Raw genomic sequence first — 16,738 nt, 5'->3', positions numbered from 1 at the left:
TTTTTTTTTTTTTTTTTGGGCCCATTTTTTCAAGTTAAATTGTCAATTTTTTTTCCCAAATTTCAACCCCATTAATTGCAACATAGGACCCAAGACCGGCTAATCGACACTAAACTTTTCCGATGAAATTTTAATATTAATAAAATTATTGGAAAGTATTAAATATTAGCTAGCCAAATTAAATCGTGTACATGCAATCACGTGATTAATTTCAAACAGATTATATACATAATTAATCCAAATTAATTGTGAGAGGCTTTGGTCAATATAAAACCCAAAAGGGCATTTTGACCAAAAATTTAGACAAACAAAAACTACCATGGCATCTTTTAACTATGTGATGACTAGATCCTTCCTCGGAAAATTACGTAGGCCTCTATGTTTGGCCCAATCATATTGTTAAAGAAAACACCATTGTTCGGAGATATGAGGTGAGAAAACATATAACATAATTTATTTTTCTCTATTACACATTCATTTTGTTTTGCATGAAAAATTATTTACGAGTTATCTAGCTTGAGTGAAGAGGACGAGACTAAAAATGGTTTTGTTTTCTTTTTCGGATATAAATTAGGACTAATGAAAAGTAGTTAAATAATATTTAATTGATTTGATCATTTATAAATTTTATGGATCAACTTGAAATTATTAATTAAAAATTCTATTCATACGCTTAACTTGGAATTTTCTCTAGTCACACTAGGAGGAAACCTATTGTACCTATTTAGGGTGGATATTATTCATGTACATCTATCCCAACTGGTAGTTTATCGAATCATTACGATCGAAAGAATCCAATTTTATCAAGTTTCCAATTTATAAGTAAAATCTAGGTCATATTTTCTCAAACTATAAATCTATGACCCATATTTTTGCATTCTTTAATAATATGTGCTATGTTCTTTAATAATACACTATACCTAGACAATTAAATAATAAATATTAAGCCCCTCAAAAAAATAAATAATAAATATTATCTATTTCATCCTTCTTAAATGGTTTTTAAACCTCAAATAAAGCACAGTATGGGTGTGTCTCATTAGAATGGTTGATGGCTTTGAACTCCCATTTCTTTGTGACGAAGAACCCATAAGGCTTGAAAAAGATTAAAATCTATTTAAGAGTGACATAAAAAAAATCTTTTTAATCAACTTTACAATATCTCAACTCTTTACTTTTATGTCATTTCAATTTCTGTACTTTACTTTCCCTGCAATTTATTTTCTGCACTTTATTATTGTTATCTCTTTACATCCATAAAATAAATATGCTTGGGTAAAACAACTCCTCTACACACTATTATAAGGAAATGCTTTAAAAATCTTTTCCAACCCTTTTTTTAAAAAATGAAGTCTTTCAAATAAAAAAGGGTGTTTTCTAAAAAATATGCTTTTCTAAAAAACCTTTCATTTTAAGGAATTTTCAAAACAAAACAAAACAAAAAAAATCTTCTCTCTTAAAAAAAAATAGGGAAATACAAAATTAATATGCTTTCAAAAATGTTTTTCCTACGTACAAAAAAAAAAAAAAGAAGTGTTTTCAAAAGGATGTTTCTTCAAAAAAAATTATGTTTTCAAAAAATGTGTTTTACCACGTTAAATTTCCCTACAAGGAAATGTTTTTTCCCTTCTTTTTAAAAATTAAAAAAAAAAATCCTTCAAAGAAAAAGGGTTTTTCCACATTAAAAAATGTTTTTAAAGAAAATTTTTCAAAAATCCTCTACTTTTTTTATATAAAAAAAAATCCTAAAAATTGGGTTTAAAAAAAATAGTTCTTTTACCACATTGGATTTCTTTTTAAAAAAAAGGGCCTTTTTAAAAAAAAAAAAAAAAAAAAAAGTATTTTTCTCAAAACCTTCACAATAAAACATTTTCTAAAAAAAAATGTGCTTTTCTAAACTAATCAAAGTTTACGTTGTAAATTTTTCATACTTTTAATTTTGAGCATTTTCTTAGAATTGTTGTAGTCAAGGATTTGTGTTCATGGCTCACTTCTCTTGAATCTTTGAACACCCTATAAGCTTACATTATCCCTATCATTTTCTTTGGCACTAATGGGCTTTATTTGTCTTCTTTTTTTTTTCTTTTTTTTGCATCATGAAAATGAGAAAAATGTGGATGACAACAAGGTGATATTCTTCCAACTCCCTCTCTCTTTGTTGCGTTATTAGCTTGCCTACTTATGATAGCTAGTATGCACTTGCTATGTATATATTAAATATTCTATTCACATGTTTTGAATGTTCTCTCACATGTTACTTTTGTATATAACACGCATGTCTTGATTGCGATTATTCTTTGGAGTTAATATTCACATGTTAGCTATATGTAAATATTTACTTACATGTATATATGTATATTATTTGAAAAAAAAAATTCCAAAAAAATTTCAAAATGCCAAGTATTCTATGTATTCTATATCTTCACAAAAAGATAATGTTTGAAATAAATTAAAATGAGGTACTATCTTTGGATAGGCGTTGTAGGGTGTCTAACACCTTCCCCACACATTTCCAAACTTCCGAGTCCAAGATCTTTGGTTCGAGACTTTTTGTTTTTCAATTGACCAAAGCCTCTCACAATTAATTCAAATTAGTTATGTTTATAATCAATTTGAAATTAAAAATGTACTTGAATGTACACGATTTAACTTGGATAACCAACATTTAATGTACACGATTTAACTTGGATAACCAACATTTAATATTTTCCATGAATTTTATTGATATTAAATTTTAATTGAACAAGTTTAGTGCTGATTAGCTGGTCTTGGGTCCCATGTTGTAATTAATGGGGTTGAAATTTGGGGAAAAAATCAACTTTGATTCTTGCACGATGATTTTGTAGAGGATCGATCCATGTACTGACTAGATTACCTATTGGACTGGGTCCTTCCGGTACATCGTGGTTGATTCTTGCATGAATATTTTGTAGAGAATCGGTCCATGCAGTGATTGGATTATGTATAGAATTAGGTCCTCTTGGTACATTTTGGTCGTTTCTTGCGAGATGATTTTTTTGGGGATCAGTCCACTATGATATTCTCGCACTTGAGCCCATGAAGAAAAGCAAGAGGAAGACAAATAACATGACAATGAAAATTTTTCTAATTATCGAGTCAAACATTTTGCCTGCACTAATTTAACAAAGTGGTTGTTGGAAAGAAGTTTTCACACTATTGTTCACAAACCTTATTTATAAGCCCAAGTAGTAGATAATAAGGGTAATATATTTTTATAGTAACCAAACTATATTTGGTCAAAAAATCCTTGGTAATCTCAATCACAAGGCATCCCTTTTGAATGACTTCTTTTTGGTAATTTTCTTGTTGAATTTTAAATATAAATCCTACAAAGTAATTGTTGAAAATCTATTGTGATTTATGTACTAGGAAAAAAATTATTTCCTAGTGCATTTAAAAAGTAATAAATAATTCTTTAATACTCTTGTGAAGGTTAAGACTAAGATGAATAACTTGGTAAAACCTTTTACTAGGCAGAGTTTCAATGAATAGTGCCTGAAGAGGATAAAAATTAAGGTTGACGGATCCGTTCAAATAAACCTGATGGTTCAAAATTAATGGGTCATCAAAATTAAGATGACAAATTGAGCTACTGGACGGATAGATCTCGTGACAGATGGTCCCCCTATACGGACGAATTCTACGTACATGGGCCCGAGGTCGACGGATACCGAGGCCACATGGCTTAAGTGAACTCCAAGGAGTCCTAAATGGTAATACCTTGCGCCCTCCGATAGCCCTTGGTCAATGGAAACCCTATACGGAAAGAATCCTACAAAATACGTACATTTATTAGAATCGTTTCTATAAGGAAAGATCTTTCTGCCCAAGGAACAGGAGTTGGTTCTACACTACTATAAAAACCACCAAACCTTCATAAACAAGGTAACCATAATTTCCCCCAGTTCTGACACCCTAGAGTTGTGAGAGTTCTCTAACTTAACCTTCAGAGGGTCTTTGGCCAGAATCACACCGATACTCTCCTACGGTCTCTTCTTGTTTTGTATTGTACAGGTGTTGTCTTGAGCACGTGAGGACTTTGTGACTTACTAACGATTTTCGGCATCATCAGTGCCTATTTCCTTTTCGATGAAGACTAACACATGGCATTCATAAAAAGAAGAGGTGGAAGGATTTTTGCACGAATTGATGCAAATGATCTTAGCCAATATTAAATCATAAGCCACTATGTAATTAGGATAGCATCCTTGACTTGCTTCTTAATGCATATCTCTACCCTCCATTTTCCTCTCAAAACTAAACTACCTTTCCCAACATGATTATTCAAGTCTCCCCCAACAAATTTTTTTTCTTCATTGGTATCCTTTGAAACAATTCATTCATACCCTCCTATAAATGTTGCTTAATGGATACTTCTAAACTTATTTGAGGATCATATATGCTAACTATGTTAAATGTCTCTTCCCCTAAATCAAGCTCTATTAACAAATTTCTCTCCTATCCTCTTAACCTTGACATCTTCCTCTTTAAAGCTTTTATGTACAATTACCCCTATCCTTCTCTATTATTGCTTGTTAAATAACAGCAACAACTAAAAAACATTTCAGCTCCACAAAAGAAGGGCAAGAAAAGTGTATTCATTACAATGAAAAAGGACAGGATACCTCTTAAGACATTCTATAAATAAACAGTATGTTATAGCAAACCTTTGCAAGGTTTTTTTTTTTTATTATGATTATTATTAGTAACTAGTAAGTTACACACACATCCAGTGGGTCTTGAACCCACGACCTCACGCTCTATCCCAATATTATGGGAAGATGACGTATCAGTTGAGTTATAGGCTCATTGGAGCAAAACATGGCATGGCTAACAACTTCAAGTATGAGACAAATAAATAAAAGACATATGAGTAAAAAAAATTCGCAACCACTGAACCTTTCTTGTTTTTAATGTTTCCTTGCATGTTGAGTTGAGGTTGAAGGAGGAAAGGAAAGATAAACTGCAATTTATAGTGTCTAAAACCCTGTTACCTTGGCTGGATGAGGAAGCAACAATGCTACTGCTTGAGTTATCCATCAAGGCCATCTTCTTACATATTCCTTTCAGATAAACATCCTGAGTACAGAGAACATGGATATATCCAATTAAAACTGAAGGTCAACTTCACAGCCTGTGCATAGTCTTAATGAAATCAATAAACCAAAGTTATGCATAAATGAAGATTGAAGGGGTACTTATTGTTATTAATTTTTCGGTTTCAAAAACATCACACAATTCGGCAGGAAAAGAATTGCTGCAATTTCATCATAAGTTTTCAACTGATAGATTGATCCATGTAGCAGACAAGAGAGATACCAACACATATTGTGAAGAGCAAGCAGAAAATAGGCCAGAACCACATTGATCAGAGTTCCTCCATTTGCCAATCCTTCCATAATTTTTTTATTTGTGTTATGTATTCCATTTTTGGGTTATTTTTTAAAAAAGCTTTATCAAGAAGTCAACGTGAGGAACAAAATGAATTTTTTTTTTAAATATTTTTTTTTGATAAGTAAGAAACATATATATTAAAAGCTACCTCATGAAAACACAAGGCAGAACAGAGAATACAGAGAAGGAAACAAACAAAAAGAGAGGAGAAGAAGAAAAAAAGAAAACAAACGGAGACAACAAAAAGCAAATTAATTACAGAGAAGAGAACTAAGGAACATAGGGATAGAATCACTAGAGGTGAGTCCCCAAGCCCTAGACCAATCAAAAAGAGAGCCACTAAAGTAAGCGAGCAACTGGTCATCAGACTTGTCCCTATCCTCAAAAGTACGCCAATTACGCTCCCTCCAAATACACCACATTAGGCACAACGGAGCTAGATTCCAAACGCCAGAAGAATGCTTTCCAAACCAACTCCACCAACCTAAAAGCATATCTGCAACCGATCTTGGCAAAACCCAAGAGATCCCAAAGGATCTAAAAACCATGCTCCACAACAGATAAGCTTTGTCACAATGGAGAAGCAAATGATTCACCGACTCCCCATTACAACGGCACAAAATGCACCAATCTACAAAATCGAATCCTCTATACCGCAAAATATCCCCTGTAAGAATCTTCTCCCAAGCCGCAGTCTAAACGAAGAAGGAGACGTGAGTAGGAGCCTTAGCCTTCCAAATACCTTTCCAAGGAAAGGTAATAGGCAGGGAGCTTCGGAGCTTATTGTAGAATGAGCGGATGTCAAAAACCCCTTTCTTCGTCAATTTCCAAACCATGCGGTCTCCTTGCTCAGATTGAGGTAAGTTAGAACCCATGATTTGAAGGAAATCATCCACCACACCCGTCTCCCAATCATTTGGATTCCTAAGTAAAAGAACCTTCCAACTTCTCCGAGCCTCGGTCCCCAAACGTTCAAGAGACGAGGCCACCGAAGCCTCTCTATTAGAAGCAATCCCGTACACTACCGGGAAAGAAAGATGGAGTGGTGAGTCCCCACACCACTGGTCCGTCCAAAGCTTCACTCTATCCCCCATCCCTACCTCAAACCGGATGTGTTTGCTAAACACCTCCCATCCTTTTCGGATACTTCTCCATAAGCCACACCCATGAACACCCCTGCCCAGTTTGGAAGACCAACCCCCCCACTCTTCCCCAAACTTCAGAGCCACCACCCTCCTCCAAAGACGAGTCTCCTCAACCCCAAACCGCCATAGCCATTTTCCTAGTAAAGCTTTGTTAAACGTAGATAACTTCCTTATACCTAGACCACCATTAACCTTAGGAGCACACACCTTATCCCATCCCACCAAATGAAGCTTGGATTCCCCCCACAAGAAGTCCCTCTAAATCTTCTCAATCTTATTAGCCACATGCGAAGGGATGGTAAAAAGGGATAAAAAGTAAGTAGGAAGGTTGGAAAGCGTACTCTTAATCAGCGTCAATCTACCACCTTTTGACAAATATAACTTCTTCCACCCGGCCAACTTCCGACTAATTTTTTCCAAAATAGGATTCCAAATAGAAGGGGACTTATGGGCAGCCCCCAACGGCATACCAAGATAGGTCATAGGCAAAGACCCAATCCGGCAACCCAGGATCTCTGCCAAGGCATGAATATTGTTAACCTCCCCTACAGGAACCAACTCGCTCTTTAAGACATTAACCTTCAAACCTGTGACAGCCTGGAAACAAAGGAGAAGCATACGCACATGAAGGATCTGCTCCACATCCGCATCACAGAAAAGGATAGTATCATCCGCAAACAAAAGATGCGAGACACACTCCCCTACACCTCGTCTGCCTATAGCCTGAAAACCCCTGATCAATCCAACACCTTCGACTCTTTTCATCATCCTACTTAAGACCTCCATCATAACTAAAAACAACATAGGAGATAGCGGATCCCCTTGTCTTAGGCCCCTCGTGCTCCCAAAAAAGTTAGCTGGAACCCCATTAATCAAAATAGAGAACTGGACAGTTGAAATACAAGTGCGAATCCAACTACACCACTTCTCCCCAAAGCCCATTCTCTTTAAAAGATCCAGAAGAGCCTCCCAATTCACATGATCGTAAGCTTTCTCAATGTCTAGCTTACAAAAAACCCCCGGGATCTTACTCTTCACCCGACTATCAACACACTCATTAGCAATAAGAACTGAGTCAAGAATCTGTCTGCCTCCCACAAAACTATTCTGAGACTCAGAAATTAATTGATCTAAGACCCGTTTCATACGGTTTGCCAAAACCTTAGACAAGATCTTATACAAGCTCCCTACCAGGCTGATAGGACGGAAATCTCTAATATTAGAAGCATCGATTTTCTTGGGGATAAGAGCTATAAAGGTAGCGTTCAAAGATCTCTCAAACTTACTGTGCTGATAAAATTCCTCAAAAACTGCTAGAACATCCCTTTCCACCACTCTCCAGCAATGGTGGAAAAAAGCCATAGAGAAGCCATCAGGACCTAGAGCTTTATCTCCAGCCAGCTCATTAACGGCTAGAAGAATCTCCTCTTGCTCAAACCTCCTTTCAAGCCAACCCCTCTCCAACCCATCAAGCTGATCAAACTCCAAACCTTCCATAAAAGGCCTCCACTCCTCTGACTCCTGGTACAAATTTTTATAAAAATTTACTACCTAAGCAGCCACCTCGGAGTCCTCCTCATAAATCACCCCGTCTACCTCCACAAAACTCAGATGATTAAACCGTCTACGGGAATTAGCCACCTTATGGAAAAATTTAGTATTTTTATCTCCTTCCTTAAGCCATAGCATCCTTGATTTCTGTCTCCAAGAGATTTCTTCCATAGAGAGAAGATTTTCCACTTCCGATCTCATCACAGCTCTCTCACAAATCTCTGCCTCTGAGAGGCCAATCTCCCCTTCCTTGACATCTAACGATTTCAAAGTCTCTAATAAAAGAGTCTTTTTGCGACCAACATGACCAAACTCCAATCGGTTCCACTGAACGATGTCCTCTTTCAAAGCCTTCAACTTTTTGGCAAAAACAAAACTAGGAGTGCCAGAGAAAGAATGCCGACTCCACCAAGATTGAACTCTATCGGTAAACCCATCCGTCTTAAGCCACATATTCTCAAACCTAAACGGACTTTTCCCCCTCGCCATTCCCCCTACCTCCACTAGAATTGGAAAATGGTTAGAAACAGGACGAGGGAGAATCCGTTGGGTCACATCCGGATATTGCTCCTCCCAATCATGAGACACCAAAACTCTGTCAATCCTGGACATCGAAGGCCTCTCTGACCCGCTAGACCAAGTAAAGCTCCCTCCCTCCAAAGGCAAATCTATCAAATTAAGATCCTCAATGAACTCCGAAAAAAGTTCCATAGTCGGAGTAAGACGGGAATTACCCAACCGTTCACTAGGGAAGTGGACAATATCGAAATCCCCAATGCAACACCAAGGGACATTCCAGTAATGCTGAACACCTGCCAACTCGTCCCACATTAACCCCCTCGCATTGTTATCTATTGGGCCATAAACCCCCGAACACGCCCAACTGAAACCGTCCCCCACCCCTTGCCACCGAATAGACACAGAGAAAGAGCCCACCAAAACCTCCGTCCTCTCTAAAACCCTTCTATCCCACATCATCACAACCCCTCCGGCCGTCTGGACAGCATCCAAGGCCACCCAATCCACATAGGGACAGCTCCACAAATTGCCTACCATCTGTCTATCCATACCAGAAAGTTTAGTTTCTTGAAGGCATATTACATCACACTTCCACTCACGCAAACAATTCTTCACTACCAAACGTTTTTGACAGTCATTCAGCCCCCTAACATTCCAAGAGAGAATTTTTAAATGCATAAAGACATGAAGTCCCCGGCTGAAAAGAATCTCAGCAACCAGCCACTACCTACCATCGTAGTTAACCGAAGACTGCAAGTTCCTCAGCTCTCTCTTTCCCTTGTCCTTATAGATAACCACTTTTCTAGATTCTGTAACTTTCCTGTTTAGCACTTTGGCAGCCTCCGTCTCCCTCTCAATCTTCTGTAATAAAGCAATGCATAACTTTTCATGACGGCACAAAGGCAGTCCCACCAATTTACTAAAACTAGGGAGCCTATTCTTCACCCATCCAGAAGTATCCTGAGTATCCACACACTCCACTGCCTGGCTATCACGGTTCAGCTCATCTGACAGAGGTAACCCACCGGGAGTGATAGCCAGCAGAGGAATAGGTGAACTAACTTCATCACCCAAACCCATATCAGAAAAATTCACCCCTTCCTCCACCAAAGAACACACCCCAGGGACAACACTCAATGCCATTGAGGGTAACTCCGCTGATCTGGGTTGCTCAAATACAAGGGCCGCTTTCGGCGGGACAGCACTATTGTCCAAGCCACCTTCATCCCCCTCATTGTCACCCAGAACCAAAAGACCAGCCCGCGATAAGCTCAGAGGAAAATCAAATAAAAAACCTTCAACCGGTGACCACGGAAGCAAGATATCTGACTTACCCAGTGCCGACGTGGACTCATCGGAGCTAGTTTTGACAAGGAAGGAGTCGTCGGCCTTGCCCATTAAAAACGAAGGCAGGACAGGGCTGATTCCGGCGAAGAAATGGCCATCGGCCATCACCTGGGCCACCGCGAGCTCGTCGGAGCATGCGCCGACAGACAAAGTGCCATTGGTTATCACCTGAGCCACCGCGAGCTCGTCGGAGCATGCGCCGACAGACAAAGTGCCATTGGTTATCACCTGAGCCACCGCGAGCTCGTCGAAGCATGCGCCGGCGGAGAAAGGGCCATCGGCCACCACCTGAGCCGCCGCGAGCTCGTCGGAGCATGTGCCGGCACAGGAAGGACCGTCGTCCTTACCCTGTAACAGCGTGGGCTCGCCGGAACTGGTACCGGTAAAGCCATCGGCCTCACCAGATGCTAACAAGGGCATGAAGGAGGACGACATGCACCGCCCCGACACCCCTGACTCTAAATCTGCTTCCAACGGGACCTGGGCTAAAGCTCCTTCACCAACCCAAGAGCTCTCTCCCACTTCAACAAGACTTGGGCCTGAAAAAAGACCCTCTCTAGTGTCTGGGCTTGTTCCAAGGCCCATAAAAGGCTTAACTACAGCCTGATTGGAGCTCCGTTGAATCCATTTAAAAGCCTTAGAAGTCTCTCTACCAGATTCACGTGAATCCCCTCTGCACTTCGTATCTCCCCCTTTCTTTCTATCCCAGAAAACCCGTCTCCTCCCCATCACATCAACCTCCACGACAAGACCTCTCCCAGACCAGCAAGATATCCTAGCATCACTCTTCTTCCCCATAACAAAATCTTTTGAATTCAAATTAATACTAGGGAAACGTAGCCTAGTGTCTGCCAGGTTTTGCTCACCAACCTCTGCCACCTCATAAGAGCAAAGCTCCCTCCTAGCTCCTCCCACTACCTCCATCCTGTCAGATTTCACCACCGGTAAATCCCCCTCTTTAACACTAGAGATTCTCAGATTCACTCCCATCTTCTCCTCCCTTATCTGTGGTAACTTCCTTTTGGCAATGGTTCCTAGTTGCTTTGGTTGCTTCCTTTCCTCTATTCTTCCATGTAAACCTTGCACAACTTCAGCAAAAGTTCTAGAACCTACAGCCTCCAAGTTAGACCTACGCACCTGAGGAATGAATTTGGGAAATCCATTTCCTCCCACTGCATATTGAGAAGGGTTTAGTAGTTTTCTAAGTTCAAGGCCAAAAGCCCTCCAACCAAGACTCTCTTTGCCTTCCGGAATGATAATCGACCTCCTAGACCCACCAGCTTTGAGCTCAGTCAACAGCAAGAACTGACCAGCAGGGTTGTAACTCCATTGGAGAGTAAAAGCTGTGTCACCTTCTCTAAAAATAAAAAACTGTTTGGAACTCACCCCAATAACAAGGTGTTCTATGCTAGACATCAGCCATTGTGCTGCATTCCTACCCATAAAGACTGATCTCATAAAGAATTTGCCCCTCTCAAAAATCCTTAACATGAAATAACGACCCCCTTCCTCTAAAACTAAATGAAAAAATTTTGACTCAATGAAGAATTTACGAACTCCCCCCATGTAAACTACTCTGTTTTTAAAATATGCTGCAAGTATGTCCCAAACCTAATCCAGAACAAAATTGACACAATTTAAGTAGAATGTCAAATGAGCACCCAAACCTAAAAAATTTGAACATAACATATCCTTGCCCCCAACGAGCTTCTCCATAAACAAACTGATTATATTTGCTAATCATTGTCGATGAAGCCATCAAATAAGAGTCAAGTTGCTGTCTTTAGTGTGATTTTCGATTTCAACATCTTTTCATAAATAGCTCCAAAATGGAGGGTCCAATCAAAGCAAGAGTCATATAGTTTTAAATTTCTAGTTTCTTGATGATTAAGTAGGTTTTTTTAAAAAATAAATAAATAAAAATGGTGAGTTACACACACACCTGATGGGTCTTGAACCCACAACCTCACCCACCACCTAGAACTTATAAGGGGTGGAGGTGGCAATTGAGATAGACATCTTTAGATTTAAATCAGATTTTATTTTAGGTTTTTGTTTTGCAAGTAATGGTTTCATTTGTAATGAGGATCAGATCAGTAATTTTTTGCAACTCCTACAAATTGAGGAAATTTCAGTAATAGAGTCAAGTCAAGAATTTTTTTTGAAGATTCTAAGTTTCTTGAGTTTATTTGTTTTCTTTTAGTCTGAGTTAGCCTTTATTTAGGCTTATTAGGTCTTTAGTTCACTAGTCAAATAGGACTCCTATTGCCACTAACAGAAGAAAGAGTCCTAGTGCTCAATGTATTCAAAGAAATCAAAGATTTTGATTAATTGATATTTGAGTTATCTCTTTTCTTCTGTACTATAAAAAGAAAAAGAAAAAAAAAGTAAAAAATAAAACAGCACAGAAATTTAATTATCCCTGTATTTTGACTAGAATAATATAGGCACTTTAAGTCCAACAGAGACATAACTGCCATCCTCACTCCATAACCGTGTGCAATTTTTCATATTGCTATGAGAATCAATGTACAATCTAATATGCAATAAATGTGCAATTTCTAAGTTTAAATAGAAATTGGGAGATCCACTAAGAATAAAGAAAAACATATAAACAGTTGCTTACCTCCTTGAGTATATTAAACTGTAAAAGCCCTACCAAGACCCACCAACTTTTTTGAAATCAAGAAAGGTTTCAAGGGCTCAATTAAACAAGATTGCACATTGTTATACACCAGATAGATCATTGCTGAAACATATTGCATTATTCAAAATCTATTAATAACTGGGTTTAATAGTAATTGTTGAGCTACAGTGAGACCAAATCTACCCAACCTTGGCCATCTCAAACTCAAGCATCCATTTTGCTTCACAAGTTCATTAAGTAAATGCGAGCACCAAAGTCAAAAAGACTTGACATCACAAAAATATTAAATGGTATTTGCAATAAATGGAACTTCCTCTTCCCATAAACAATTGGTGGAGGATGAGATTCATCGGTCCTAGACAGCTGCATAAGTAGTATTTAACAAGCAATAAATCACATAAATCATTAGAAAGACTACTTTAAGTATACAACTCCAAATCTAAAAAGAAAAATGAAACAAAAATAAAAAGAACCATAAATCATAGTTGAATGGTAGAAGAGTGAGATTTATGCAAAATCACGTTTCATATTTTGTTATTGACAAGTCACACACATTCAGTGGATGCATCCACAACCTTATGGGAGAAGGAAGTGTCATTAAAGCTAGACTTCATTGGCAATACACATTTGGTCTAAGTAAATAAAAAATTACTACTTATACTAATTACTTTTTTTCTTTTAACAAAAGATGGTAAGTATACAAGTAATTGTTAAAAGCCAAGAACTAGCACTGTGAATTAAAAAATAATAAAAACAAACGAGGAAGTTGCTGAAAACTGTGATTGACCAGTGTACCTTGGTTGTTGCGTAGCGGAAGATCTTTTCCTCAACTTGTGCCGCAATATTAGTAAATCGATTGAGACTATTAGGATCAGAAGAAGACACCCGACTCATCAATTTTAACAATCTGCCCATACAACAGTTACACTTTAATAAAATCCAGTTACAACATCATCATGGAGCCATAGGCAATTGAAAATTAGAAAAAATAATAATTAATATATAAATATATGATATTACAAATTAACCTAGGAATATTAAATCTGCCACATAAAACTAAAATATTCATGAAATATTAAATCTGACAGACAAACTATCAAATACAAAGACAAGTAATTAAGCACGAAAGCAGCAAGTAGAGCATAAATCATGAAAGCCAAAACTCACATAAAATGTTCAGGCAAATAAAAGCTCAATGCAGATTCACTTATCCAAATTTGTTCTTTTAAAAGTAATAATTAATAGTATGTCACTGTTTTAAGTCTTAAGTTACACCTAAAACATCACTTTTTCATGAGTAATAAACTTATTAATAATATAGATTATTAATAACTAAACGAAATACAAAAGATTATGGATGAAATGGAAGTGATTCCATAAAATCTATAAAGAGTGTTGCTATTTGTAAGACCCCACACAATGGGACCTATATTATGAACCATACAGATATGACACAGACACAACTATTCATCAATTCTTAAAACACACATGTTTTATCAATTAATGGCTTAAATACATGATTAGTCCACAAAGTTTAGGGCTATCATGTTTAAGCCCTTCAATGACGTGGCCAAACTAAAAACGCTCTGTAAGGACTAAAAACAAGTCGTGACTAAAAAAGATAGCTTTAAAATTCAGAGAAGTACTAAAATCGCTTTGGCCTAAATAAAAAGATACGTTTAAAAGTATAAAGAAAAACAAATAAACCTTAGGCAATCACACTCTTATTGAACCCAATAAATTTGAATTTTGAATTAAACAAAAAAGAATGAGAAAAAAGATTAAAAATAATAAATTTAGCGTGAAGGAAGAAAATTACAATTTATTGACAATTTTGTGTCTAATAGTAGGCGTAAGTTGAGCTCTCCAATCATCGTTCGATGGTGCAGTGGGTTCAGTTTTGATAGTTTGTTTGCACCCAATATTCTCCTCCATCTTTCTAAAAGACCAAAAATAACCATAACTGTTTTAAACTTTTAAAGAAAGAGTCTTCAAAACAGAAAAAAGAAAATCAAGAATAGTAATAAAGACCTAACGTGTTATATAAGAATCCAAAAAAAAAAAGCCAGGGAATACACAGAAACCTTGCTTACAGCTTTCTTTGATTTTTCGCCCTGTAATTTTCTTCTGTTCTTCTTCTTCTACTTCTTCTTGTTTCTTCTGTTCTTCTTCTTCTTCTTCTTCTTCTTCTTGTTCGGCCGGGGAAGAGACAGAGAGAGAGAGAGGAAGTCGAAGAGTTCGCGGTATTGGAATAAGACTATGAAAACGCTATTTATTTATTTATTTTTTTTTTGAGAATAAACTATGGAAACGCTATTTGAATGCTTTGAGGGTTGGCCCTTTGCTTTTGTGTCGAGACTGGAAACGTGTGCTTTGCTTTTATAACATTAACTAGTCGCTAACCCGTGCGATGCACGGGATAGTTAAATAAAATTAAGTTAAAAATGAAGGAAAATAAATAATCTAGTTCAAAATAAAGGTTCAACTAAAAAATTGGTCAAAAATACAATTAGTTTTTACTTTCTTTGAAATTGAACCTACAAACAGAACCGTACATATGTGAGGACAATGAAAATGATATCAAAGACATTAAATTCACAACTAAATTAAATTTAAAGAACAAAGACATTTGTTTCACAGCATTATATTAAATGATTAAAGCCTTTAAAATGAGTGAGGAAGAACAAACTTTTGCAGACCAAGAACATAGAGTAATTTGCTAAAATTGTAAAGTAACGCTTTCTTTCATATGCAAAAATATCATCCAAAGTATAAAGTTTCTAATGGAACCATAGAACGTGAAAATATGTGCTCACTAAGATACAAATAGCATTAAATTTATAACTAATCAACAACAGCATGGTGTGGAAATTGTTTACCAAAAAAAAGGACTATCTAACGATCAAACATATGTATCTAACAATTCTAACCATAAAGCAAGTACAACATGAGAATTTGGTTCAAAGTATTAAAACAATAACTAAATTTACAAAATGCCCTTTATATATATTTGTAGTGATGGTGTTCTTTCGGGAAAAGATGAACAAATGAAAATCAATAAACTTACTATTATGTATTGAACACTATTTTACAACTAAAATCTCATACTACTCTTAATATGATTCTTCTTTGTTTTTTTTCCTTGAATGCTTAGGCTCTCCAAGTGGCATCAGTAGTTGGAAGAATTGGAGCTTGAGCTTCATAGCTTTGGTGATATAAAAGCTTTTGCCAAATCAAACAAATGTTAGACATGTTGGTGAGAATCTATAATTCCATTTAGTTTTGGTGAGAATTTGCATCTTCCCAAGCAACATTGTAACAGTTGCACAATATGACTCTACACTATATCCCAAAGGATCTCTCTTGGATTGCTTCATTCTTCTATCAAGCACTACAACTAAAGCTCCCCCATCATAACTTTCCTGCCTTGCAAAACTTCACAAACAAAAGAAGAATTCCATAATTTTCATTTCCTACTTTTGCAGCCCCCAATCAGACTAACTAATAGATAATTTGAAATTGCTATCAAACATTGACCATGATACTTGATAATAAACAAAGGCTGGGAAGTAAGAGATCAACATATCTGATAATAGCAATCAACACTTACCAATTATAATTCACCAGCACCAATATCACAGGACACACAAAACTAATATGCAATTCATGACAATTGAAGATAAGCCAAAGACAACAGATACAGAAACCACTACTATGAATAACAATTTTGAACCTTCCGCACTAACCAAACACTGCCACCAACAAAGCGAAGGGAAATTATCAGAATCCTTTTGGTCTAGAAATTATTTTGGAAAAAAATCATGCTCTCAAAACCTTCAGGTACCTAGAATATTAATCACTTCAAGAATATGGAAATAACAATTAGGCACTTACCTGGAGTAACTGAGTCATGTTCAACCTTTTTATATGTAGTTGTCCGCTTCAAATGCTCAAGAGCATTTGCAACTAAAAAAACCCCAACAACAATTGTAGCTTTTTCCCATTTCATATATAAACTCAGTGTGATTGATTTGATTAGTGAAAAACACACCTGAGTACTTCCTGTTATGCACTTCACCAAGCACCTTATTTGCATCCCTCTTCCTTAAAAAGA

General features: G+C 36.8%; 1 protein-coding gene across 1 annotated transcript in view; it reads right to left on the bottom strand.

Moving 5' to 3' along the window:
• LOC115953074 (mediator of RNA polymerase II transcription subunit 15a-like) overlaps nucleotides 1–14,751 on the bottom strand; it is a 29,853-nt gene extending 15,102 nt beyond the window's left edge. Inside the window, exons 1-3 of the mRNA XM_031070553.1 lie at nucleotides 14,718–14,751; nucleotides 14,444–14,563; nucleotides 13,420–13,531 (exon numbers count right to left, since the gene is read on the bottom strand). Coding sequence (XP_030926413.1) covers nucleotides 13,420–13,531; nucleotides 14,444–14,559 — 228 coding nt within the window. The 5' untranslated portion in view covers nucleotides 14,560–14,563; nucleotides 14,718–14,751. The remainder of the gene's footprint in view (nucleotides 1–13,419; nucleotides 13,532–14,443; nucleotides 14,564–14,717) is intronic.
• Between the last annotated feature and the right edge of the window lie 1,987 nt (nucleotides 14,752–16,738).

This window comes from Quercus lobata, chromosome 7, assembly GCF_001633185.2.
Source record: "Quercus lobata isolate SW786 chromosome 7, ValleyOak3.0 Primary Assembly, whole genome shotgun sequence".
Taxonomy (NCBI): Eukaryota; Viridiplantae; Streptophyta; class Magnoliopsida; order Fagales; family Fagaceae; genus Quercus; species Quercus lobata.
Note: the sequence above shows the minus strand (reverse complement) of the source record. Positions and strands in the feature narration are given on the sequence as shown.